We start from the raw sequence: 23,640 nt of genomic DNA, 5'->3' as shown, positions 1-23,640 counted from the left end.
GGATAGCCGCAGTGAGGTCCAGGAGAAAGGCCTTGGGGGTCAGTCATAGCCCAGATCTCAGTTCCCTGCTCTGCCCCAGACACACTGCATGGCCTGGAGCAAGACACCTTGAGGCAGATTTACATCAGGGCTCCATGTGTTGGCAGGTGCGTTCTGGACAACTTGGCCCTCGGTTTCACACTGCAAGGAGCTCGGCGCTGAGTTCCTCCAAACACCTGCCCTTTATTTCGGAACGCAAGTGGGGAGCTGAGCTCTGGTTGTGGGTGCCAAGAACTGGAAACCTTCACCTCACCCCCATGCCTGAGCTCAATGAATGAATCTCTAGACCATTAGCCTGCCGTGCCTACTTAGAGTGTAATCTCTGGTGCAGGGAGACACAGCACCTAGCACAATGGGGCCTCAGCCTAGGCCTCTAGGTGCTAAGTGATCAATAATCCAATGATACTGCCTTTTCAAAGGTTGCCTGTGGCCCAGAGTCCCCCCGGGAGAGGGGAAGGGCTAAGAGCTGAATTTCACCCCTTAGGTTGCTGACTGTTTCATGCCCTACGAGTTGCCTTTCTATTAGTCTCTTCATGGCTGTGACATCCAGCCCATGAGATACAGGATGCGAGGCTTGTGTTGAACTGAGAGCTGCCATTGCTGATGGGAAAAGGGCTGACTGGGAAGAGCATGGCCGGGCTGGCTAGAGGCAGGATAGAGGAGGGACAAGGTAGAGAAAAGACGGCAAAGGGAGGGCAAAGAGCGCCCCCAAGCCTGTGTTCACATGTGGTGACTAAAACAGGAAATTTCACGGATCTCAGGCCAGAAGGTCTGTGGCCAGAGCTCTGCCCTGGAATCATTTCAGTTTGCACGAGAGCAGACAGCCATGTGGGACTGAAAAATCGGGTGGGGAGGAACCCTTTGGGATGTTAGTTACACACGTGGCTACAAAGGCCGGCTCCAGTCCAGGCTGGATTTGTCCAGGTTCAACAGCCGTTGTCTGCCAGACTGACGCACCCATCATCAAATATCGGTTCCCCATCTAGGTACGTGTAGACTATGACCATCACCCCTGTAACCCTCGCTTTAAGTAAATAGACTGAGCACCTCAAATCTTGCACTGGGCGGCAGGTTTTATTCGTTGGGAATTGTTATCCTGAACCGGGGAGGGTGTCTAGCGTTCAGGTCTGGGGGTTCCTCTGGAGGTGGCATCAGACGTGCCCGTCCCTCCGAGGCCGAGAACAGAGCGGATCAGTGGTGGGTTTTCAGGTGGACATAAAGCTTTTGGAGCGGCTGGAGAGTGCTGGGGGATTGGCCCAGTGGCTGTGCATTGATTCTGGCCCGTGTGGAGCGGTTCAGCGCTCAGCCCATGTGTGGGAAGCTCTGGCTAGTGCTGAGGGGCCCGAGTTGAGCTTTGTGCTGTGTCAGGTGCCCCTTCCCCAAGGCAGGGAGCACTCAGGTCAGGGGTTCTGGCCCGGGCGCGTTAGAGAGAGGCCCGAGCTGGGACATTGGCTTCTGGCTCTGGAGCCGACTGGCCCCCAAGGCTGTGGACGATCTGATCCAGTGCCCCAGTGTGGAAGGTCTCTCTTTGGAGCACTGAGCGGGGAGGCCAGCGGGAAGTCCCCTCTGGGTGGGTACACGTTCTGGGGGCGCAGTGTCCCATCCCGAGTAGCTGGCTGGGGTCTGAGTAGCTCCGTGGGGTGGGGAAGCCCCTCGGCTGGGGAGCCCGGTGGTGAGGCACCAGCTTTATGGTGGTGTCCCAAAGCCAGACCAGGGACTGCTCCAGTCATGCCCTCTGCAGATGTTGGGCAGCCGAGGGGGGAGGGGAGGACATAGATCCACCTACACCACCCTCCTCCCCCTGGGAATGCCCTGGGCTGGCAGAGCCCCATGCACTCGGGCCTGTGCATGGGGCCAGTGAAGCCCCCGCCACGGTGCACAACTGGGCCCGGCCTGCTGTGTGTGGGCGGCAAAGGGGAGGAAGCCCCAGCTCGGCCTCACATCCATTGACTCTCCGAGCCACTGGGTGTCAGCACTGCACTATGTAGCCCAGGCCATGGCCAATTCTTGCGGCTCCCTGGGCGTGAGGTCTCCAGAGAGCTCCACTCCTCAGGCCTGCCCGGCTGTTTGGCCTCAGGCAGCTGCCTTAGAGCAGCCGCCTTCTCGCCTGCATGGGGCACATGCGAGAGGCCTGGCGAGCGGGGTGTCTGCCTGGCTAAGCACACGGAGACAGGGCCGAGGAGCCTTCGGTTGGGGTTAAACCCGTGACGGGCTGGTCCTCTAGGGAACCCTTGGTAAAGTCCCCCTGGCTAGGGGCTGACGGTGTTTTTCTGTTGCTGACCACCCCTTGCTCGATCAGCCCAGACTGAGAACCAGGGTTGCCAAGCCACAGAAATTTCATTTATGGACAAAATGGAAAAAATGTACGGACAGACACATTTTTTTACAGACATAATTTTTATACTCTATTAAGACGACATAAATGGCCAAAAGTGAAAGTAATCTTTGTCATTCATACATCCCAAGAACAATATGCTATTTAACATCATGTGGGTCACGGGAGTCATGTTACGTCACCTCAACCGTTGAGCTAAATAAACAAGTAAAACGGCCCATTTCCGCTGCTCCGCAGTAGAATGGCTGAAGCAGCACAGAAGACATTTAATTGCTATAGAATAATGGCTGTTTTTTGAAAATTTATTGCACTTTTACAAAATTTACGGACACCTAAATTTTTTGACGGACTTTACGGACATGTCCAATTTTGGCGAATTTTTTACGGACTGTCTGTAAATTTACTGACGGTTGGCAACCCTGCTGAGATCTGGGGCTCCAAGGCTGAGGCCAGTCGATATCGGTAGAACTCCATCGCTCAGGGGGTGCAAAATCCACACCCTGAGCAACATATTTACACTGGCCTAACCTCCGGCGTGGCCAGCCATATGCCAATAGGACAGCTTCTCCCTCCAACATCGCTACTGCCTCTTGGGGAGCTGGGGTCACTACCCAGATAGGAGGCTTCTCTTCCGCTGGCCGTGACTGAAGGATTTCACGGGTGCAGCTGCCCTGGTGCAGCGCTTTAAGCACAGGCCTGACCTGAGGTACTGCAGTCTCTCGGCCTTTGCAGAGCAGCAGCCGGGCTGGGCAGTGAATAGGGTTGCCAGATGGTTTCAACAAAAATATCGGACACACTTGACATTCCATCACAATCGACATTACATCTTATTTAGAAAATACCGGACATTTGTATTTTCTTGTTTATATTTTCTCAATTTGTTTCCCGAACAGAAAGCTCAAATGCTGGATTGTCTGGTGCAAAACCAGACACCTGGCAATCCTAGCAGTGAAGAGCAATTCCTCAAGGAGGAGTAGCTCAAATGACCCCCCGCCCACCACAGCCTCACCTGCCGGACTGCCACCTCAAGTGGCACACGCAACATGGCTCGCCCCATGGCCTCATCTGAAATCCCACCACTGGCATTAAAACAAGGAGATGGTTTTAAAAAAATGTCGGTGTCTGTTTATGTTCCCTCTGCCTTTTGAGCCGTCTGTGGGTCAGCGGATCAGCTTCTCTCAGTGGCCAGGGTGGGGAGGGGGCTAGAAGTCCACTTTTTTCACAGCTGAGATTCTCCCCTACTCACAAGACTGCAGGAGATGAGGCTTTAAGGAAAGCCCCAGGTATCACAAGACTCCTCATAGAATTGCCAGAGCTGGCGACATTGCACGAGCCAAATGTGGGGCGGCCCTCGGTGAGCCCGCTCCTCGGTTCACGTCACCTGTCATCTCCCTCTTGCTTTGGGGAGAACAGCCCCAGTAACCCGAGCTGAAGATCCAGCCCTGTGGGTTGAGCCGAAAGAAGGGACAGGCCGTCCGAGCAAATGCACGTCCCCTGCTTTGTCTGCCCGCTGGTGCCGCCTGGGTCCATGACAAGCCTTTTGTTTGATTAGGAAAATAAACGAAGTGCCCCAGCCTCTCCCTTCTGCAGCCCCTGCTCCCCTCCGGTCCACAGGGACCCCCCTACACTGCATATAGGGATAAACACCCACTGAGAAGTCATATTTCTGGGACAGCACCTTCGTTCCCATTTCCCAGAGAGGATTAGTTACTGGAATAGGATTCTTGCCTGCATTTCCCCCATCGCTTCTCCCCTCAGTCTCCAGCTACATCCAGGCATTTGGGTTTTATAATGGGCATCTTCTCTCCCGGGACTCAGCCCAACTGTCCCTGCTGAGGACCGTGGGCAGACAGGGGAGCAGATCTCCAATGTGGCAGGTCTTTGGGCTCCCTGCTTAGGCCAGATGTTCTGTGTCATTACTTGACAGCAGAACCTGTAGCCTGAGTCCTTGTGCAGTCACTTAGGGTATGTCTAAACTCCAGAGTTATTTTTTTAAAAAACAGCCATTTAAAAAAAAAACTTGAGTTACGTCCACACTGCAATCGTGTTCTTTTGAAAATAAATGGAAGGAACAGAGGGGTTTTTCCGACATTAGTAATCCTCATTCTACGAGGAAGAAGCCCTGTTCCGAAAGAGCTCTTTCTGAAAAAGGCATGTGTGGACGGGGAAGAGGGAGTTCTTTCAAAAGAAGAGGAAAAAACACAGGTGCCTGGGTCACCACTCCGTCCATAGCAATCACAGCTTAAATGTGAGAGAGCGTCCATTCAATGTGGACGCTCTCTTTCAAAAAAGCAGATGGCTTTTTCAATGAACTATTGCAGTGGGGATGCTCTTTTTCAGAAGACGTTTTTCCAGAAGATCTCTTCTGGAAAAGCTTCTTCTGAAAGAAGCCTGCAGTCTAGACATAGCCTTACACCAATACAACAGGGATTTGAAGTGCAGAGCATTTTACTCCACTTTGCCATGCAAATGCCTGGACACTGCAGAATCTGGCTGTGTGTTGGTAACTTGTGGCTGGTCCATGGCTCCTGCCCTGTTGATCCTTTCTTCTTAAGGGGACCAGTGTCTCCTGGGTTTGTTGCACTGGGCTTTTGCCTAGCACCGATCACCAGTGGAGTAACGAGGGGAGGGGGGCAGTTGCCTCCAGGCTCCATGCTAGGGGGGCGTTAATTTAATCCCTTTCTGCTCCCCATCATCTCTCAGCTCACCTGCTCCTTCTCCACCCGTTGCCGGCGACTGGAGCTTTCTCCCCACCTCTCCTCCCCCAGCCTGACCCTCCTCCATCTCCACCGGTGGGTTAGTGTGTTCAGGGGCCTGGCCTGAAACTGAAGGGGGTGGGGGAAGACACAGTACAAGCTTTCCCTCCCTCCTCCCAGGGTTGGGCTCAGCTGTGCTCCAGGTTCCAGGCCCCGCCGCGCGGTGGCGGCAAAAGGAAAGTGCAAATTTTGCCTTTGCCCCCAGGTGCATAACACCCTTGCTACTTTTCTGCCCATCACTGGCCCAATTCTCTTTGTCATCATTGACACCAGCATAAAGGGGCTGTAAACTGCTAACAATTCAGCAGGGGATGGCTGGCAGAGGCGTGAGTGACGCAGTGTATAGGGCAATGGGGAATCAGGTCCCATTGGGGTGGAGAAAAGTCTGGCATTCCCTGCGCCCAGAGGATACAAGGAGACATTTGCTGCAGTCACAGCTCCGGCTGCTTTGTGTCCAAGTGACAGCATTAGCTACCTGTCTGGCAGGACGCCCGTGCATGGAACAGCATGCACCACCCCAGGCCGTGACACGGAACCTCAGCACCCCAGGGACATCTGTCCTATCATTGCTGCTGCTTCTCCAGCCTTTCCCAACCACCCTCCTAGAGCTCTGTGTAGAGCTGCATGTGCTGCAGCGGTGATCACAGCCATGGTCACGTCACTCCAGCCGGAGGGCCAGGTTAGCTTTGGCTGCTCACCCGATCCAATGGGGCTATTTAGGATGAGCCAGGAGGCAGCTCCTAGGCAGAGCTGGAGGAGGTAGAGCTCAGGCTCCTCTCCTCACTAGCTGGGCACACAGTTGTTCCTCCCAACTTTGATCAAACCACCTGGAGCCAACATTCTGTCTCTCCTGTTCTGCTAGTAAATATGAGCCATGCCAGCCCAGGGTGGGGCCCATCTGCGACCCACCCTTCCAGCCGGTGTTAGGGAAAGAGCTGGGCAAATCACTGGATTTGTGGCTCACTGGCACTTCTGGAAAAAACATTCGGGGGGCTTGGCAACCAACTCCTGAAATGTTCAGGAAACTTAAAAGTAGTGCTGGGGAGGTAGTTTGGGGTCAGAATAAATTGGCTTCTAATGTTGAGCATTTGGGGGAGGTGGCATGGGTTTTTTTACATAAAAGCAAAGGAAATATTGCACCAAAAAGTGCTTTCAAACTGCGTTTCCTTAAAAATGTCGGAACATTTCGCCTTTTTCCCCCCTGAGATGAAAAACTCAGCCAAACCAAGACGCATTTGCCAAATGTGTTGGGGTCACTGGATCATCCTTTTTTCCAGTCCAATTGCAAAACATGCCAAATTTCACCAGGCACGAGCTAGGTCCTGCATGGAGTGGCTCAGAGCCTGGGTGTACAGACTTGGGCTCGGGCTGAAGTGCAGTTGCTCCCGTTCGGACTGGACCTTGAGATAGGACACCCAGGGAGGGGGGTGGGTGCCAGACCCCGAGCTCCAGCCCAGATGGGGACGTCTGCATGGCAGTCTTTAGTGCCATAGTGTGACCCCCAAGTCTATAGACCCAAGTTCTGGGATAGCAATGTCCGTGACCCGACTGTGGCTAGGCAGGATGGAATACAGCGTACCAGGAGGGTATACCAGCCATGCCACTGTGGATGTGAGTTCAGCAGCTGCCCTAGGCTGGTTCTTTAAGCACCAGGAGAGAAGACAGCCCAAGGAAGGCAAGATGCCATGGGAGTTGGCTGGTGAACCAGTAGGAAGTGCGCCTCCTACTGGATGAACACCTGGCCTCACCATAATCATTAACTTCAGTGTGACCACGTATGTCCCAGCAACGGGGTGGCACTTGCCTGCCCCAAGCACCCCCAGCTGGCTGGGTGTGTTTGCCTGCACTGTCTTTTTAAAAGCCTTTTGGCAGCTCAGCCCACTGGCCGAATCTCACAGCCTCGGGTGAAATCATACAGCCCACACAGGGCGGTGTTGCCTAGCAGTTAAAGCATATGGCGAGGAATCAGGAGAACTGCAGTCTATCTCTGACTCCCCGCATGGCTGGGGGCAACTTGCAGCCCGTGTAGGTTCTGCGCTGGGTCAGAATTTCACCCTGCTCTGCATAATCAGGCAAGTCCCAGGAGCTAGGATAACACCTCTCCACTCACTGCTAGTTGCTTTCCCTCCTCCCCACCTGCTTCTGGTCCATTAATCTCAAGGCTCCACACGCCACAGCAGCCAGGACAGTTCTGCTACTGCGGTCCAAGTGCTAGTACACAAATAGCTGCGTGGAACCACACGACACAGTTCCTTTTGGGTAGAAGCTTCTGGGAAGTCACATGGATTTCAGTATGATCAGTGAAATGTGGCCACGATGCTAACAAAGGCCTCCCTAAAATGTTTCCCCTTTAATCTGTGACAGTCCATAGATCTCAACAGTGGTAGTCAAGATCCAGAGGGGTGACTTATGACCTCAGCAGCTCATCTGAAACCCTGCCTGGCATGGAAGGGAATCCAGCTACTTAACTGAGAAGCGTGAAAGGCCCTGCTGGGCTTGGGATGTGCGTTATACCTGTTGCTTAATGAACTAAATCCTCCCCCTTAGCTCTCATGCTGCTCCCTACGGGCATGTCTACACTGCAGGGTGAAAGCCAAATTAAGCTACGCTACTTCAGCTACGTCAATTGCGTAGCTTAAGTTGAACAGGAGCAGTCTGAAGCCAGCTGTGGCAGCTGGTGCCCCAGGTGGAAGGCGCGATCAGCGCCCCCACCTGCACGGCCATCAATGGCCGTGACGTCATCATCGGGTGCCCGGGTGCCCCATGATGTCATCATCGGGCACCCTGGGCCAGCAGCGCCCTAGGTGATTGCCTAGTCTGCCTAGGCTCACGGGCTGCCCCTGAAGTTGAAATGATTAATTTGGCCTTTCGCGCTGTCTGCACAGCAGGAAGTGGAAGGAAGAGCTCTCTTCCCCTGACTTCCCTTCCTCCTCGTGAAATGACGGTGACAGGAGTCGAGTAAGAAGTCCTCCAGCTCGATATGACTTCGAAATAACGGCTTGCAGTGTAGACAGGCTCTTTGTTACTTCAGAATAACACCAGTTATTCCAAAATAATGCTGCTGTGTAGACGGACCCTAAGATGTTCTGGTTCAGCTCTGATAGCCCGTATCCAGTAACCCTTTCCTGCCTGTGTTCTTCTGCCACATCAAGGGATGTTTGATCCTTTTCCTTCTCCATTTCAGGCTGCGCCTCCGATTCGGCTCCGTTGTCACTCCCAGGTGAGACCTTATTGAGAACTGTGTTTGGACAAGGCGTTTTGTGCCTGAAAAATGGGATTTTTGTCAGAAATGAAGGTATGGGAGGGGGGAGGGGGATGAAATGTTGCGCTTTGCTTTGGACGGGGGAAGGGTTTAAAATGAAAATTTGGACGAACCCTTCACGTTTGTTGCAGAGGCAAAATAACCGTTTCATGACGGGTTCTCTTTACTGCTGGAAGCCATAGGGGTATTTGCAGCTTCCTGAGCTTGCTCCATGCCATCTCTGATGGGCAGTGCCTAGGGCTGGGCGCCCGTGGTTCTGGGGAATGACGGACTGATTCGGTGAGACAAGCAGCATCATTTATACAGACGTGTGTTCTGTTATCTGATTAAGTGACAGGTCATTTGTGTGGGGCTGATTTCAGCCCAGGCATTAGCCAGGGGTGGTTTTGCTGTGAGTATTAGCAATTTGCTACCTGGACCAGGTGTCAGATCATCCAAGTCACATGATTGCATTTCTCTTCTCTCATTGGACAATTCCCTAACCCAACAAGAGCTTTCAAGGTGACCAATGAAGGTGTCCGGTGCAAAGATGTATTCATGGCCCTTGGCTTCGCTGAAACAGATAGACACCCACTCATGAGAATCAAAGCAAATGCCAGCTGGACAACAACCTACTACTGGTATCAACTAATGGAGCTGCTCCCTTTGCTTATGTGGTAGCAGTCTGGGATTTGGAAGGCCATAGGCGCAAACCTGTTGCTGGCCCCAGGGGTCGTGATGTGTTCATTGCTTCACAGGTTACTTGTCTCACTGTGACCTTCCTCCTTGCAGAGGTGCAGCTGGTGAATGGGCGGAGCCGGTGCCAGGGGCGCGTGGAGATCCTCTACAATGGCTCCTGGGGGACGGTGTGTGATGACGACTGGGACCTGGTGGACGCCAACGTGGTGTGCCGCCAGCTCGGCTGCGGCCACGCCATCGCCATGCCGGCCACCCTGACCTTCGGCCACGGCCGGGGGCCCATTTTCCTGGACAACGTGGACTGCAAAGGGAGGGAGGTGGCCCTGAGTGAGTGCGGGAGCCGTGGCTGGGGCATCCACAACTGTTACCACTACGAGGATGTGGCCGTCACCTGTAACGGTAAAAAGGTTTGGTTCCATCCAGCAGCGGGGGCGGGGGGCCGTGATGGGGGTCACACGGCGTCCAGTGACTGGGTGTCTTCAGACTCACCCACTAGGCCCAAGCGGCCTCTTATTTCCACTCCCTCTTGGGACTGGCTCATGGGGCTTCCATCCAGAGGGGGGGGCTGAGCTCCCCCCGGCTTCTGGGCTCCGGGGGGAGAGGGTGCCGCAGGGCTGAGCTGTCAGGGATTGAATCACTAGGGATGGGCCAAGAGCATGAATCTTTCCTAGGGCCTGGCTCAGGTCTCCCTCCATGTTTTCCCTTTCTCCGCTGCCCTTTGCTCTCACTCCACCCTGGCCCGTGGCTCCGCATTCCCATCTGTCAGCTCTCTGACACCGCCCCCCCTTAGATTAGGTCTGTACTGCAATCCAATGCGAGGGCAGAGCATGTAGACATACCTGAGATAATCTGGAGCTAGCTAGCTTCAAGAACGATACAGGTTGGACCTCTCTGGTCTGGCACCCTCAGGACCTGACCTGTCCTGGACAAGGGAGTTTGCCGGACCAGGAGAGGCCTGGGAGGGGGGTGCCAGACTCTCTACTGGGCTCCTCTGTCCAGTCTGCCGGCTCCGCGAGCTGTGGCAGCTCCACTGAAGATCCTGGTGGCTCTGTCAGCTCCACTGCCCCATGAGCTCCGGCCCCTCCCACCAGCTTCCCTGCCCCACTGGCTGTGGGCACTGGTGCCCCGTGGGCTGTGCTGCTCTGCTGGCAGAGCCCTCAAGAGTCACCAAGTCCAGCCCCTGGCCCAAAGCAGGACCAACCCCAACTCAATCGTCCCATCCAGGGCTGTGTCAAGCCGGGACTTAAAAACCTTTAGGGATGAGATTTCACCCTCTCCTTAGGGAACCCACCCGCCTAGGGAAAGAGTTTTTCCTAACCTCCAACCTAGACTTCCCCCTGCCACTTGAGACCATTGCTCCTCATTCTGTCCTCTGCCACCACTGAGAACAGCCTCTCTCCATCCCCCCTTCAGGGAGTTGAAGGCTGCTATCAAATCCCCCCTCACTCTTCTCTTCTGCAGACTAAACAAGCCCAACTCCCTCTGCCGCTCCTCGTAGGTCATGTGCTCCAGCCACCTAATCTTTTTCATCAGGGGCGGATGAGAGTGCCATGGGGCCCAGGGCAGCACCGCGGGGCCCCAGGCAGCGAAATTTTGCAGGGTCCCCCCTTTGACATGGCGCATGTGCGGGGCCTCGGGAAGCGCGGGGCCCGGGGCAGCCGCCCCGCTCTCCCTGCCCTAAATCCGTCGCTGTTTTTCATTGCCCTTCACTGGACTCTCTCCAATGCGTCCACATCCTTTGTGTAATGGGGGGCCCAGAATCGGACACAACATTCCAGCTGTGGCCTCCCCAACGCAGAAGAGAGAGGAACAATCACTTCCCTAAACCTGCTGGCAACGTTCCTATTAACGCAGCCCAATACCCTTCTCAGGGGTCTCCTGCTATTTGCTGGTTTTCTACCCAGCGTCTCACATGGCTGCTCTCCTCTGGGTTCCAGGCGCTGGGCTCTGGGTGTGCAGCAGGGGCAGGGAGTACAGGCGTGTGGGAAAGCTGCGCTGAGGCCCAGCCTGCCTCTGGTTCTCTTTTCAGAGCTCTCCCCCACCCGAGCAAGCAAAGGGCCCACCAGCCGGACGGCCACAGCCTCCCTGCAGAAGGGAAAGAGTAAGTGTGGGGGGATGGGCTTCTTGTACCTCACATTCCCCTCTCCCCCCCCCACCTTCATTTCCTCCAGGGCTGGGCCAAGGTGCCCAAGCAGCACACAGCGTCTCCCCAGACCCCCCCACTTGGCGTGCATGAGAGCAAGGCTAAGGGAAGTGCAGCGGGCTGCCGGGGGCTGCTCAGAGCAGTGGCTGGACAGAGGGGGTCTCGCTGCGCGGAGACGGACCGCCCCAGCTCCACGGCCTGCTGCTGCCACGTGCAAACTTGTGTCCAGTTGCCTGCTCCCTCACCCCACAACCCTCACGGCATGGCCTGCTCTTGTCACTCCTGTGGGCTCATGGCCAGTGACCCTGCCGCAGTGGGGGAGGCAGCAGCTAATGGGGGGGACCCACACGTGACCACCTCACATGACCCAGCACATAATTCCCATCCTCACACCGGGGCCCCATGCTCTCCCCTTCTCCCCTCCCCTGTTCCATCCCCCCTTACCTGGGGCTCTCTCCTCCTCCCACTGCTCTGAAGACATCGCACCGGCCGCAGGGAAAGGAAATGGGGCAGCTCCTCTGGCATGGCTGCACTGCCGCCCAGTGCCAGCCCCCCTGCCCGGCTGTCCAACGGGGCTGCTGGGAGACCCCAGAGAGCAGCTGTGTGGAAAGGCTGGGGCGGTAGACCCGCACTGGAGGAGATGCCGGTGTCCTGCTCCTTTCCCTGTTGGGGTTCCTGAAAGAGCCCTGCACTGCATCAAGGAAAGGAGAAGGCTGGGCCACCAGCCCTGTCATCCGGTGGGGCTGCTGCCCAGACGGAGAAGCCCTAGTGTGGCAGGGCTGTGGGCGAGAGAAGGGCTGGCGGCCACACCTTCCGCTGCTTCGGGGTGCTGCACTGGCTACACGTCTCTCACTGGTACGGCTGCTGGCCTGCACTGCCCTGTCGGCCCGGCTGCCAGGCTGCACCTCCCTGCTGGCCTGCACTGCCCTGTCGGCCTGGCTGCCAGGCTGCACCTCCCTGATGGCCTGCACTGCCCTGTCGGCCCGGCTGCCAGGCTGCACCTCCCTGCTGGCCTGCACTGCTCTGTCGGCCTGGCTGCCAGGCTGCACCTCCCTGCTGGCCTGCACTGCTCTGTCGGCCTGGCTGCCAGGCTGCACCTCCCTGCTGGCCTGCACTGCCCTGTCGGCCTGGCTGCCAGGCTGCACCTCCCTGCTGGCCTGCACTGCCCTGTCGGCCTGGCTGCCAGGCTGCACCTCCCTGCTGGCCTGCACTGCCCTGTCGGCCTGGCTGCCAGGCTGCACCTCCCTGCTGGCCTGCACTGCCCTGTCGGCCTGGCTGCCAGGCTGCACCTCCCTGCTGGCCTGCACTGCTCTGTCGGCCTGGCTGCCAGGCTGCACCTCCCTGCTGGCCTGCACTGCCCTGTCGGCCTGGCTGCCAGGCTGCACCTCCCTGCTGGCCTGCACTGCTCTGTCGGCCTGGCTGCCAGGCTGCACCTCCCTGCTGGCCTGCACTGCTCTGTCGGCCTGGCTGCCAGGCTGCACCTCCCTGCTGGCCTGCACTGCCCTGTAGGCCTGGCTGCCAGGCTGCACCTCCCTGCTGGCCTGCACTGCCCTGTAGGCCTGGCTGCCAGGCTGCACCTCCCTGCTGGCCTGCACTGCTCTGTCGGCCTGGCTGCCAGGCTGCACCTCCCTGATGGCCTGCACTGCCCTGTCGGCCTGGCTGCCAGGCTGCACCTCCCTGATGGCCTGCACTGCCCTGTTGGCCTGGCTGCCAGGCTGCACCTCCCTGCTGGCCTGCACTGCCCTGTCAGCCCGGCTGCCGGCCCGCACTGCCCTACTGGCCCGCAGCGCCCTGTTCCCATGGCCGCTCTGCGGCAGCTCCCCTGAGGAGAGCCCTGATGCTAACCTGGCTGCCCCTGTGCAGGCGACGGCAGCATCCGGCTGGTGAGCGGCGCAGACCCCTGCCGGGGCCGGGTGGAGATATTCTACCAGGGGACCTGGGGCACGGTGTGCGATGACGACTGGGGCCTGAGCGACGCCAGCGTGGTGTGCCGGCAGACGGGCTGCGGCCAGGCCCTGGAGCACAAAAGCAACGCCTACTTCGGCTACGGCACGGGGCGCATCCTGCTGGACAACGTGAACTGCGAGGGCAGCGAGTCCCGCCTGGCGGCCTGCTACAGCCTTGGCTGGGGCATCCACAACTGCGGGCACCACGAGGACGCTGGGGTCGTCTGCACAGGTAGGGGAGCAAAGCCCCATGGGAACAGCTGCCATCTTGGCTGACCCACCCGGGGCTGAGCCATGGCCCCTCTGGATGGGGTGCACATGGAGGGGGCGCATGTTGGCCCCTGTGGAGCGGGGGGCACGTGGACTGGCACAGCCACAGCCCGGGGGGGGGGGCACATGGACCAGCACGTTGGACCGGCAGGTGGACCGGCACAGCCATGGCCCCTGTGGAGGGGGGGGCACGTGGACCAGCATGTTGCCTCCCTCCCCCATCCAGAGACAGCTCAGCACAAGCCTGGAAAAGCCCTTTTTTGGCCTCCCCTCAGGTGTGGCCTATTTAGCTATGCCTGGTCTCTCCTCAGCCCCCCTGTTATTGTCTACACTGACATTTCACACCCGTTCTAGTTCACTGGCTACGCCAACTTCCTAACTCCGCCCCCTCCCCTCAGGTAGACGTCGTTAGGTCGACAGTGTTGTGTGGGCACAGCCTGGCAATTCTAGCTGGCTCTCAGAAGCTGCCCCACGATGCCCTAACGGACAGTTCGGTCAGTGTGAGCACTCCTGGCCAGGCTGGGCACAGCCGACACAAGAAACAAAGTGTAGACGTGCAAGTGATATAATCACGGTGGTGGCTGTAGGCCTGTATGTTTGGGTGACTTAATTGTGCAGTGCAGATGTGCCCTGAGGTGCTTCCGTGGCCCCCAAAGCTGCAGGATCTGATGGCTGAATAATCTCCCCCAGCACACCAGAGAGGTGGTGCAAAGCTGATATCCCATTATCAGGTAGAGAGAGGCTAAGTGACTTGCCCAAGGTCACACGGGGAGTTTGTAGCAGAAGAGGGATTTGAAAGTAGGGCTCACAAGGCCTAAACTAGTCCCCGAGCCACTGGACCATCCTTCCGCATTGCCAGCTAGGCTGAAACCCGGAGATGGAGAGGATGTAATGGCGAGAGAGGCTGCGGCTAGTCAGAGCAGCAATTTGCAGGGAAATGACTCTGGCTGCCTGCGATTTCCCGGCTCCGGTGGAAACCAAGCTGCCTTGGTCAGGAAGTGAGTGATTGGCTGTCGGCGGCTGGGCACCCAGCCATCCCCAGCCTCCCTCCCTTCCCCACTTTCGATTGTCTTTCGGTCCTTGTCTGCTGACTCCCATTTATAATGTTAATAATCCCCTTGAATTCCCTCATTATCGCAGCTAATGCCTGGAGCCCTGCGTGCCCAGCGATTAACTAACAAAGAGGCTGCTGGGCGCAAAATGAGCAATTTTCCCAGGTGGTTCCTTTCTTGCCTAACCAGCCATTGTCCTGAGAGCCAGGGAGAAGGGAGCGCTGGGCTGGGCAGCCCCGTGGGCCGGCTCATTAGGACGGGGGCAGCCCCGTGGGTCGGCTGTTCCCAGTGGGGGCAGCAGCATGGGGGAGGCCCAGCTGGGAGAACCGAACCTCAAGGGGAGATGCTAATGAAGGCCAGATTGGCGGCAAGGCAGGGCAGAGTCCTGACCCACTGGCTGGAGCCCCACGACAGGACAGAACGGGAGGAGTGCTGTGGTGTCACTGTCACTATGCTCCAATAGGGCTGCTGGGGGCACCCAGTCAAAAAGAACCCTGGCACTTTTGGTCAGCACAGGGCCGCTAAAAGTCTGGTGGGGGACCTCCAGAACAGAAGGCCTGCATCTCCAGCGTGGGCTAATGCACCAGACTGAGGACTAGCAGTAACACCCCCCAGACCCGGGGAGCTGGGTAACTGGGCATGGCAGAATTCCAGTGTTCTTTTTCTTACCATATCGACTCCTAATACGGAGGTTTGTTTTTAATATTTTAATTGAAATTTGCCCCAAACCCTGGCTTTTAAGCACTTCCTAAAATTTGTATCAATTTTTAATGTTCACAGTGGCAGGAAATTTAACCGGGACCAGGACGTTAACAGGGTTCAAAAAAGAGCTAGATACATTCATGGAGCACAGGCCCATCCATGGCTATTAGCCGGGACGGGCAGGAATGGTGTCCCCAGCCTCTGTTTATGAGAATCTGGGAATGGGCGACAGGGGAGGGATCACTTGACGATTCCCTGTTGTGTTCCCTCCCTCTGGGGCACCGGTATTGGCCACTGTCGGAAGATGGACCCTGGGCTAGCTGGACCTTTGGTCTGACCCAGTCTGGCCGCTCTTACGTTCTTACGTTTAAATTGCTGGGGTCAGACAATAGGAGGGGGGCGAATAATTGTTTAATAACAGGAGGCATTGAGATTCCAAAGGTTAAAAGCTTTTGAGCTGTTAGAACCCAAATTGTCAATATCACAGGTCAGCACAAACCAAGTAAATTGTCTTAAATCAAACTCCAGCGAGCCCCCAGGTGGCTTTTCGGCATTATCCCACCCGGCACGCTTCGATGACTATTCAGCAGCTAGGGCGTGTGCGGCAAAATGGAGGGTTCGTGGCTTTCCCAATCAACATCGAATCCTTCGTGTTGCGCCCGCTGATCCCAGCTGGTGGTTACCAGGACGCGAAGCTCTGACCGTGCGTGGTCCCGGCACCAGCGGGGGTCTGAAGCAGAAGCTGCACGGAACGGCTGGAGGAGTGTGGATGACTGACACCTGTCTCTGTTCGGGCTCCCTTCTGGCTGCCCATCCTCTTGCAATGGCTTAGTGTGGACAAAACTATGGCCACTGGTCATGTGACCCCGCCCCTCCGTGTGTCCCTGCAGGGCTGCGGGTTTCAACGCTCACACCGTTCACCACCTTGGCCGGCTGGGACTACGGAGACTCGCTCACTGACACTGCCACAGGTAGGCCAGTGCTGCCCGCAGGGCCCATCCCCCCAGCCGCAGGGCTCTTCTGATCAGGGCCGGACCGAGCCATTCCAGCACCCTGGGCAGACAGTTTAATTGCGCCCCGGGTTGGGGGAGGGTGCATGCGCGGCCCCGCTCCTGCGCTGGTGCTTGGGGGAGGGAGCATGGAGCTGGTGGCAGCAGGACGCATGTGCCCGGCCCAGCCCAGCCCAGCCCAGCCCGGTTACTGCCGCTGGCACGCAGCCCGGGGCTGCCTAAGGCAGGCCAAACCTGGCCGTGCAGGGCCCCGCGGCCGCGGAGGGAAGGGCGCTGCTGGCCGGCGCTGCGGGGGTTAACGTGGCCCCCGCCCCGGGTGGCCGCTGCAGGGTGGCCGCTGGGAGCTGCTGCAGCCCGCGATCCCGGAGCTGGGCATGCGGCACCTGATGGCAGCTGTAAGGGGTGCTGTGCGCCCCTTTCAACTGCCATCAGGCGCCCCCCCATAGGTTGGCACCCCGGGCAGCTGCCCGGCTAGCCCATGCCTTAATCCGGCCCTGCTCCTGATGGATGATCCATGAGAAGATCTACAGCCCCAAGGCTGGGGCTTTGATCAGAGCCGCTACCCTGAAACATCATCCCGTGGAGGACACAGCTGTGATCCGAACCAGCTCGCTCTCCTTCCTGGCCCAGCTGCCCGCCCTGGGAAAGCAGGGCTCCGACTCCCTCTTCCAAGCTCCCAACTCACCTTCTGCCCTGGGGTCATCAGGAGAGACGCCAAGGGACAGGCCTGCCTCCCGGCTGGGCTGCCAAGAATTCAGTGCAGTCCAGAGTGGCCCCTGGGCTGTGCAGGGCTTTGCTCCATCCACAGCACGGGGAGGGCCCAGCAGCAGGATCGCGGGGGCTGCACATGTCTCCAGAGCTCTGGGAGCCGGAATTTGGCCGTACCCTGCACAGCTGGCCACGTGCTTGCTTTCCCTCGGGCTCTGATTCTGCTGCGACTGCCATTGGCATGCTGGCGCGGAGGGCCGGGGCTGGGAGGCAAGACAACGAGGCGCCTGTGGTTGCGATTCATGGAGTCCTGTTTCAGGGCACAGAGCGCTGGCTTGCAAAAAGAATCCCTCCACCCCAGTATCCAAGGGGGCCGCCACCAATCCGGGGTGCCTTGTGCCCAGGAGCCCTGTCAGACCCTGTATCCTGTGGGCATGAGATTGCCTGGTGTGTGCTGCCATTGCGGGTGAGGGTGGGGGGTGAAGGACCAGCTGGACATGGCAAGCCCCAGTCCCGCCCCTTCTGCCAATCTTTCCTGGCCATCTGGAGGGCCAGGGCTGCCATGCTGTGGCTTTGGCCCTGGCCCTCCCTTGTAGCTGGGAGCTGGGGCTGCCATGCCGCAGCTCCAGCCTTCCAGCGGGTAGTCAGTTTTGGAGCTGCCCTGGTGCCCCATGCCCACGCTTGTCTTTGCAGTCACAGAAGGCAGAGCTCAGCCCTCGCCGGAGACGGAAGTGAGCACGGTGGCCCTCGTGGCGGCGGGCAAGAGAAGTAAGTGAGCATGTTCCCTGCAGGCGGGCCCTGGCTCTGGACTGCCCAGGGCTCCTCCAGGGTCTCTGCAAAGCCAGGGCAGCCACATGCCTGCACTGGGCTGCCCTGGGCCGAATGAAAGCCTCAAGGGCCCGTGGGCCATACACGGGAAGGGGGTGAACCTAGGGCTGCTTGTGGGAGCCAAGAGCCCCCCCTCCCGCCCCGATGTAGGGGCAGGCCACCCCTCCCCCAGCAGGGGGTGCACAGCTCCAGCCTTCCCTGGATCCAGGCAGAGCACTATGGGGAGGGAGGGAGGGTGGCGCACAGCCCCTGGCAAGCTGGTGACACGGCCCAGCCGTGGCAGGGCTGAATCCCAGGCAGCCCTGAGGGAGACACACTGAAGGGGGGCAGAGCTCGGGGGGGGGGGCAGAGTGTGGGTGGGGCCAGGCTGCCATTTTGGAAAGGCATTGCCTTCCCTAGCCTCTTAGACCCGCCGCCCCTGGGCTCATATGAATGGGGCTGTCGCCCCCAGCGGCGTTAACTCGGCCCCTGCTCTACCCAACAGAGCACCCTGGTGGCGTAGCCAGGAGAAACTACGAGTCCCAGCATGCCACGCTCTATCTGGAGCCGCAAAGGGAGCAATGCATGCAGGGACCTGTAGTCTGCCTGGTTCAGAGGTGAGGGTGGTTGCAGAGTATGGGGCGGCACTTGGGCACGTGCCCGTCTCCCTCCCTGGCACCACCTGCCTCCGCCAGCGTCTCTCACTCTCTCGCCGTCTCTCTCCGGGTCTGACCAACAGGTGGCAGCGTCAGGCTGGTGAACGGCAATAGCAGCTGCCAGGGCCGGGTGGAGGTTCGGTACCAGGGCACCTGGGGCACGGTGTGTGACGACGACTGGGATTTCCCCAACGCCCAGGTGGTCTGCCGGCAGATGGGCTGTGGGGCGGCGGTGGCGGCCACCATCCTGGGCTATTTCGGTTACGGCACCGGGCCCGTCCTGCTGGACAATGTGGATTGTGCCGGCCGGGAGGCCGACCTGGCGAACTGCTTTCACCTGGGCTGGGGTCAGCACAACTGCGGGCACCACGAGGACGCCGGCGTCATCTGCAGAGGTGGGATGCGTGCGGATGCAGCACCTCCTGCCCACGCGCCCGCCCCTGCGCCCCCCTCCAATGCTAGCCCGACCGGGGGCTGCCCTAGGGTGGGAGGGTGAACCTGTGCCAGCCTCTGCAGGCCTCAGGGAGGATTAACGGGCCCCCCAGGAGTGCCATGGGAGCTCCTGCAGTTTCAGCCACTCGAGCGGAAGAGGGTCCATGCAGGGGCATTTGGATCACGTCCTGTTTAATTTGGGGCTCGGGTTTCGTGTGGGCTGGAACCGGAGTGGGCTGGGCTTTCTGTGAGGTACCCGCCCCACCTGGCAGGAATCCCAGGTGACCCACGTTCTTGGGGAATTTCAGATACGCCCAATCAGGCCCCACCTGCTTCTGGATTCGCCCAGAATAGAAATCTTGGGACAGGGTCAGATCCGATCCAAGCTCCCAGAACTGCCGAGGGATCAGGCTCCGGGGGGAGGCTGGATTTGGCCCAGTCCCTGGGCTTGCAGCTGGACTCCATTCCAGAGAGGCACTGCCTGGGGAGGGGTAACACCCTCAGCCTGTGTGCATTTCAGTGCCCGCTTTCGTGGGAGGTTTGCCCTTCCGCTGTCTCCTAAATGCACCACTCCTGAGCCACCTGCAGCCCAGTTCCTCTCCCTGCCTGTCTGTCTGGGGCTACCCGATCCCTGGCCCCCGCCACTCGCACCCCACAGCTGCGCTGGAGACCAGAGAGGGCTAATCGTGGTTCTTTTCATCCCTCCTTTGCTGGAGCAGGTGCAGGTGAGTCTGGAGACCATGCTGGAGAAGATGCTTTTGCAACCACAACCTCAGCCACAACTCGACCCAAGGATGGTAGGTACCCCAAGGGGCCAGCAGCACCCCCCAACCATCGTCACCCAGCCATGGGTGTCCTCCCATGGGAAACCCCCTGGGGCCAGTGTCGGACAAAGCCAGAGACTAAAGCAGGTGAGGATGGACTAGAAGAGCTCTCGAGGGCCCTTCCAGTCCTAGCGGCGAGGAGTCCTGTGGCACCTTAGGGTATGTCTACACTACCACTCTAGTTCGAACTAGGGTGGTTAATGTAGGCAACCGGAGTTGCAAATGAAGCCCGGGATTTGAATTGCCCGGGCTTCATTTGCATATTGCCGGGCACCGCCATTTTTAAATGTCCGCTAGTTCGGACTCCGTGCCCGCGGCTACACGCGGCACGGACTAGGTAGTTTGGATTAGGCTTCCTATTCCGAACTACCGGTACACCTTGTTCCACGAGGAGTACCGGTAGTTCGGAATAGGAAGCCTAGTCCAAACTACCTAGTCCGTGCCGCGTGTAGCCGCGGGCAAGGAGTCCGAACTAGCGGACATTTAAAAATGGCGGCGCCCAGCAACATACAAATAAAGCCCGGGCAATTCAAATCCCGGGCTTCATTTGCAACTCCAGTTGCCTACATTAACCACCCTAGTTCAAACTAGGGTGGTAGTGTAGACATACCCTTATAGACTAACTGCAGTGTTGGAGCATAAGCTTTCGTGGGCAAAGACCCACTTCGTCAGATGCATGTAGTGAAAATTTCCAGAGGCAGGAATAAATATGCAGGCCAGAATCAGGCTGGAGATGAGGAGGTGGATCCAATCAAGGAGGATGAGGCCCACTTCCAGTAGCTGATCTGGAGGTGTGAATGAAGTGGGTCTTTGCCCACGAAAGCTTATGCTCCTGCACTTCAGTTAGTCTACAAGGTGCCACAGGACTCCTCGCCGCTTTTGCAGATTCAGACTAACACGGCTACCCCTCTGATACTGGACTTCCAATCCTAGGAGTCTGATCCACCGAGGTGTTGGCTGACCTGGCGATCAGAGGTGATACTGCAACACAGGGTAGCAGGCATCGTAGGGCTGGCTCTTTCCCATGCGTCTGCCGTCGCTGGGTCCCAAAGCACCTTGCAAACTCCCCACAAGCTCAGGATATTGGGGTGGGACAGATGAGTGGAGGAGGTTAAGCTTAGCGATATGGCCAGAATCACCCAGCCAGGCTGAGCTGGCAACAAGACCCAGGCCTCCTAGCTTCCCCGGCAAATGCTCTATCCACTGGGCCATACTGCTCCGGGATCCTGAGGCTGCTCCCTGGTTCTGGACCACTGCCCTCTCGTCTCCACACCACAGCTCCTACAGAGGCCTTAGAGATGCTTCCACCGCCGGCCCCTGGCTCCCAGGGCCAAGTGCGGCCTGGCATAGGCCACAGGAGGGGGAGTCTGGATGTAGGGGGGCCCCTGGGTTGGCTCCCGCATTGGCTCCCTCCCCAGGGCCCCCTCACCCTGCGCTGTTGCGCCCCTCGCAGGCTTCCTGCGCCTGGTGAATGGTAGCCACCGCTGCGAGGGCCGCGTGGAGCTGTTCTACCTGTCCCAGTGGGGGACGGTGTGTGATGATGCCTGGGACCTGCGGGACGTCAAGGTGGTGTGCCGGCAGCTGGGCTGCGGGGGCGCCCGGGCCGCCTGGGGGGAGGCGCGCTACGGCCAAGGCACCGGCTACATCTTCCTCGACAACCTCAAGTGCAAAGGGGACGAGCCCTCCCTGCTGCGCTGCTCCCACATCCGCTGGAACGTGCACAACTGTGACCACTCGGAAGACGCCGGCGCCCTCTGCGGGCTGCTATGACCGGCTGTGCCCTCGGCCGCCCAGTGGAGCGTGGGTGAGTCCTTGGGGGGATAGGGTCCCTCGTGTGTCCCGCTGTGCCAGCTCTCCACCCAGGGCAGTGACGTGTCCTCGGCAGGATGGAAGGAGGCTTGCCAGTCCTGGGGCTGAGGGCAGCCACGGAGCTCGGAGCTGCCTTGGACCCCTGTGCGCCTTCCCTTCCCTTACCCCCAGCCTGTGTCCCCCCGTCTGGCATGCCCCCCACAATCCCAGGTCCACTGGGTCCCCGGGCTGCTGGCTGAGCCCCTCGCTGGGGGCTTCCAAGGAGGGGAGGGGAGCCCTGAACAATGTGGGGAGGGAAGGGACAGAGTGTGGGAGGGAGGGACACAGGCTGTGGGGGGTGGTGAACACTAAGAGGGCACAGACTGAAGGAGACAGGCTGTGGGGTAGGGTTACCAGGTGTCCGGTATTCTACCAGACAATCGGGTATTTGCGCTCTCTGTCCGGAAAAAAAATCAGAGAATACCAGACATGTGCAATGTCGGGTATTCTCTGATTCTTCCGGCTGTGCACCAGACGGAAGCCTGGCGGGGGCGGGGGGAGCGGCCGGAAGGCAGGGCCACAATCGGCGCTAGGAGCCGCCCCTGCCCGGCTTCTATGCAATCACAGGCTCCTAGCGCGGATGGAGGCCCCGCCTCCCAGCCTGGGAGTCCCAGCTGTTAGGCGGGGTTGCGATGGCCTCTCTGGGCATGTCAGAATGGGGTGGGGGGGGGGCAGGAGTGGCTGGGGGGGGAGTGTCCGTACTTATTATCCCGCGTTCCTTTTTTTTTTTTTTTGCTCGACAAAAATACCACGTGTCCGGTATTTTTTGGGAGACCATCTGGCAACCCTACTGTGGGGGGCAGTGAGTGTGGGGGGCAGTGGTAAATTCACTCACCACCCCGTACCTCAGTTAGTGCCTCTAAAGAGGAACCTCGGGCCTGGGGGGCCAGGTACAGCCCCTGGCTTGCCTGGATCCAGCCCCCGAGGCTCAGGGGCCCCACCCCAGCACTGGGAGCATGCCCTGGTGCTCCAACCTCCCTTCCCCGGCTGCTTCTCACTTGTGGGCAGCCCCTGACTGACTTTTCTGTGAGTCAGTGGCCCCTGACCCCCAAAAGGCCCCCACCCCTGTTCTAAAGAGCCCTTCCCTTCCCAGACCTTGGCCCTGCTCAGCTGAGGTGAATCTCCCCAGCCTGAATTGGGAAAGCTCCCCCTGGAGGTGTTCACAGACCAGCAGCAGTAACTCAGGCCGCCTGGCAGTGGTGCCTCCGGCCTGTCGTGAAAGCAGGGTAACGAGGAGCCAGGGGCGGGCCATGTGGCTCAGAGGGGCCAGGCCCCAGGGCCTGCCCCCTGTTGTCCTTTGGCAGAGCAGCAGGAGGACAAGCCCGGGCCGGCAGCTGAGGTTGGCTGCTTGTTCCTCTTTCAGACGGACGCTGGCCCAAGCCGCAGGAGTCCCAGGTGCTGGCGGCACGCAGCACGGTGCAGGCAGGCTTCTGGTGTGTCCTGGGCGCTGACGTCGGGGGAGCCGAACGCCCGCATGACCTGCACATTGCTGCCTATAGCACGGCTGTAGCGGCCACGGACGGCTCTTCTTGCGGCCCCTCGCTGGCCCCCGGCAATTTCCCCGGGGCGCTGGCCAACGTCTAACTGAACATGTGCCAGAGCCTCCCGCGTCGCCCGTTCCCTCCGGTGCACCGAGCGCATGCCCACGGGCATCCCCGCAAACCCTCCGGCAGGGCGATTTTTCTCCCCCAAAGCTCTCCGAATGGAAGCAGCGCCAGAAGGCCCATCACTGCCCCGCGGTCTCCTAAGGGAACTGCAGACGCACGTACACGCCCGAGAAGGCGGAGAACCGGGGAGCCGGCCCTGCATTGCTAGTCTCTGGAGAGTCACCGGCTCTGGCAGCTGGAACGGGCTTTTCTGCGGTTGCTGGGAGCTGCATTGGAGCTGAGAAACGAGCGGCGGTGGCTGGGTCCAGCTGGCCAGCCCACATCCAGCCCAGGTGACCATGGGGAACATTTTCAGAGGTGCCTGTACCACATTTTCAGACAAGACTTGGAGCCAGAGCCCAAGAGGTATTGAGGTGCCCAACTCCCATTGGTTTCAATGAAGTTAGGAGCCTTAATACCTTTTGAAGATCTGGGCCCTAGATATTTTAGAGCCTAGGGTAGTTAGGCACTTAAAGATGGAAAGTAGTCAGGCAGGCTCTTTTGAAAAGCCAATAGAGCTAAGTTC

The 23,640-nt window shown here is 58.8% G+C and overlaps 1 protein-coding gene across 1 annotated transcript in view; it reads left to right on the top strand.

The window, feature by feature from the left end:
• Positions 1 to 22,968, top strand: part of SSC4D (scavenger receptor cysteine rich family member with 4 domains) — a 28,093-nt gene extending 5,125 nt beyond the window's left edge. Inside the window, exons 2-11 of the mRNA XM_075905121.1 lie at positions 8,315 to 8,350; positions 9,164 to 9,469; positions 11,100 to 11,171; positions 13,077 to 13,391; positions 16,074 to 16,154; positions 17,595 to 17,669; positions 18,448 to 18,759; positions 19,516 to 19,593; positions 21,074 to 21,424; positions 22,832 to 22,968. Coding sequence (XP_075761236.1) covers positions 8,315 to 8,350; positions 9,164 to 9,469; positions 11,100 to 11,171; positions 13,077 to 13,391; positions 16,074 to 16,154; positions 17,595 to 17,669; positions 18,448 to 18,759; positions 19,516 to 19,593; positions 21,074 to 21,390 — 1,592 coding nt within the window. The 3' untranslated portion in view covers positions 21,391 to 21,424; positions 22,832 to 22,968. The remainder of the gene's footprint in view (positions 1 to 8,314; positions 8,351 to 9,163; positions 9,470 to 11,099; positions 11,172 to 13,076; positions 13,392 to 16,073; positions 16,155 to 17,594; positions 17,670 to 18,447; positions 18,760 to 19,515; positions 19,594 to 21,073; positions 21,425 to 22,831) is intronic.
• The last annotated feature ends 672 nt before the right edge of the window (positions 22,969 to 23,640 follow it).

This window comes from Pelodiscus sinensis, chromosome 21, assembly GCF_049634645.1.
Source record: "Pelodiscus sinensis isolate JC-2024 chromosome 21, ASM4963464v1, whole genome shotgun sequence".
In the NCBI taxonomy this organism is placed as follows: Eukaryota; Metazoa; Chordata; order Testudines; family Trionychidae; genus Pelodiscus; species Pelodiscus sinensis.
The sequence above is the reverse complement of the archived record's forward strand: the minus strand, read 5'-3'. Positions and strand labels throughout refer to the sequence as shown.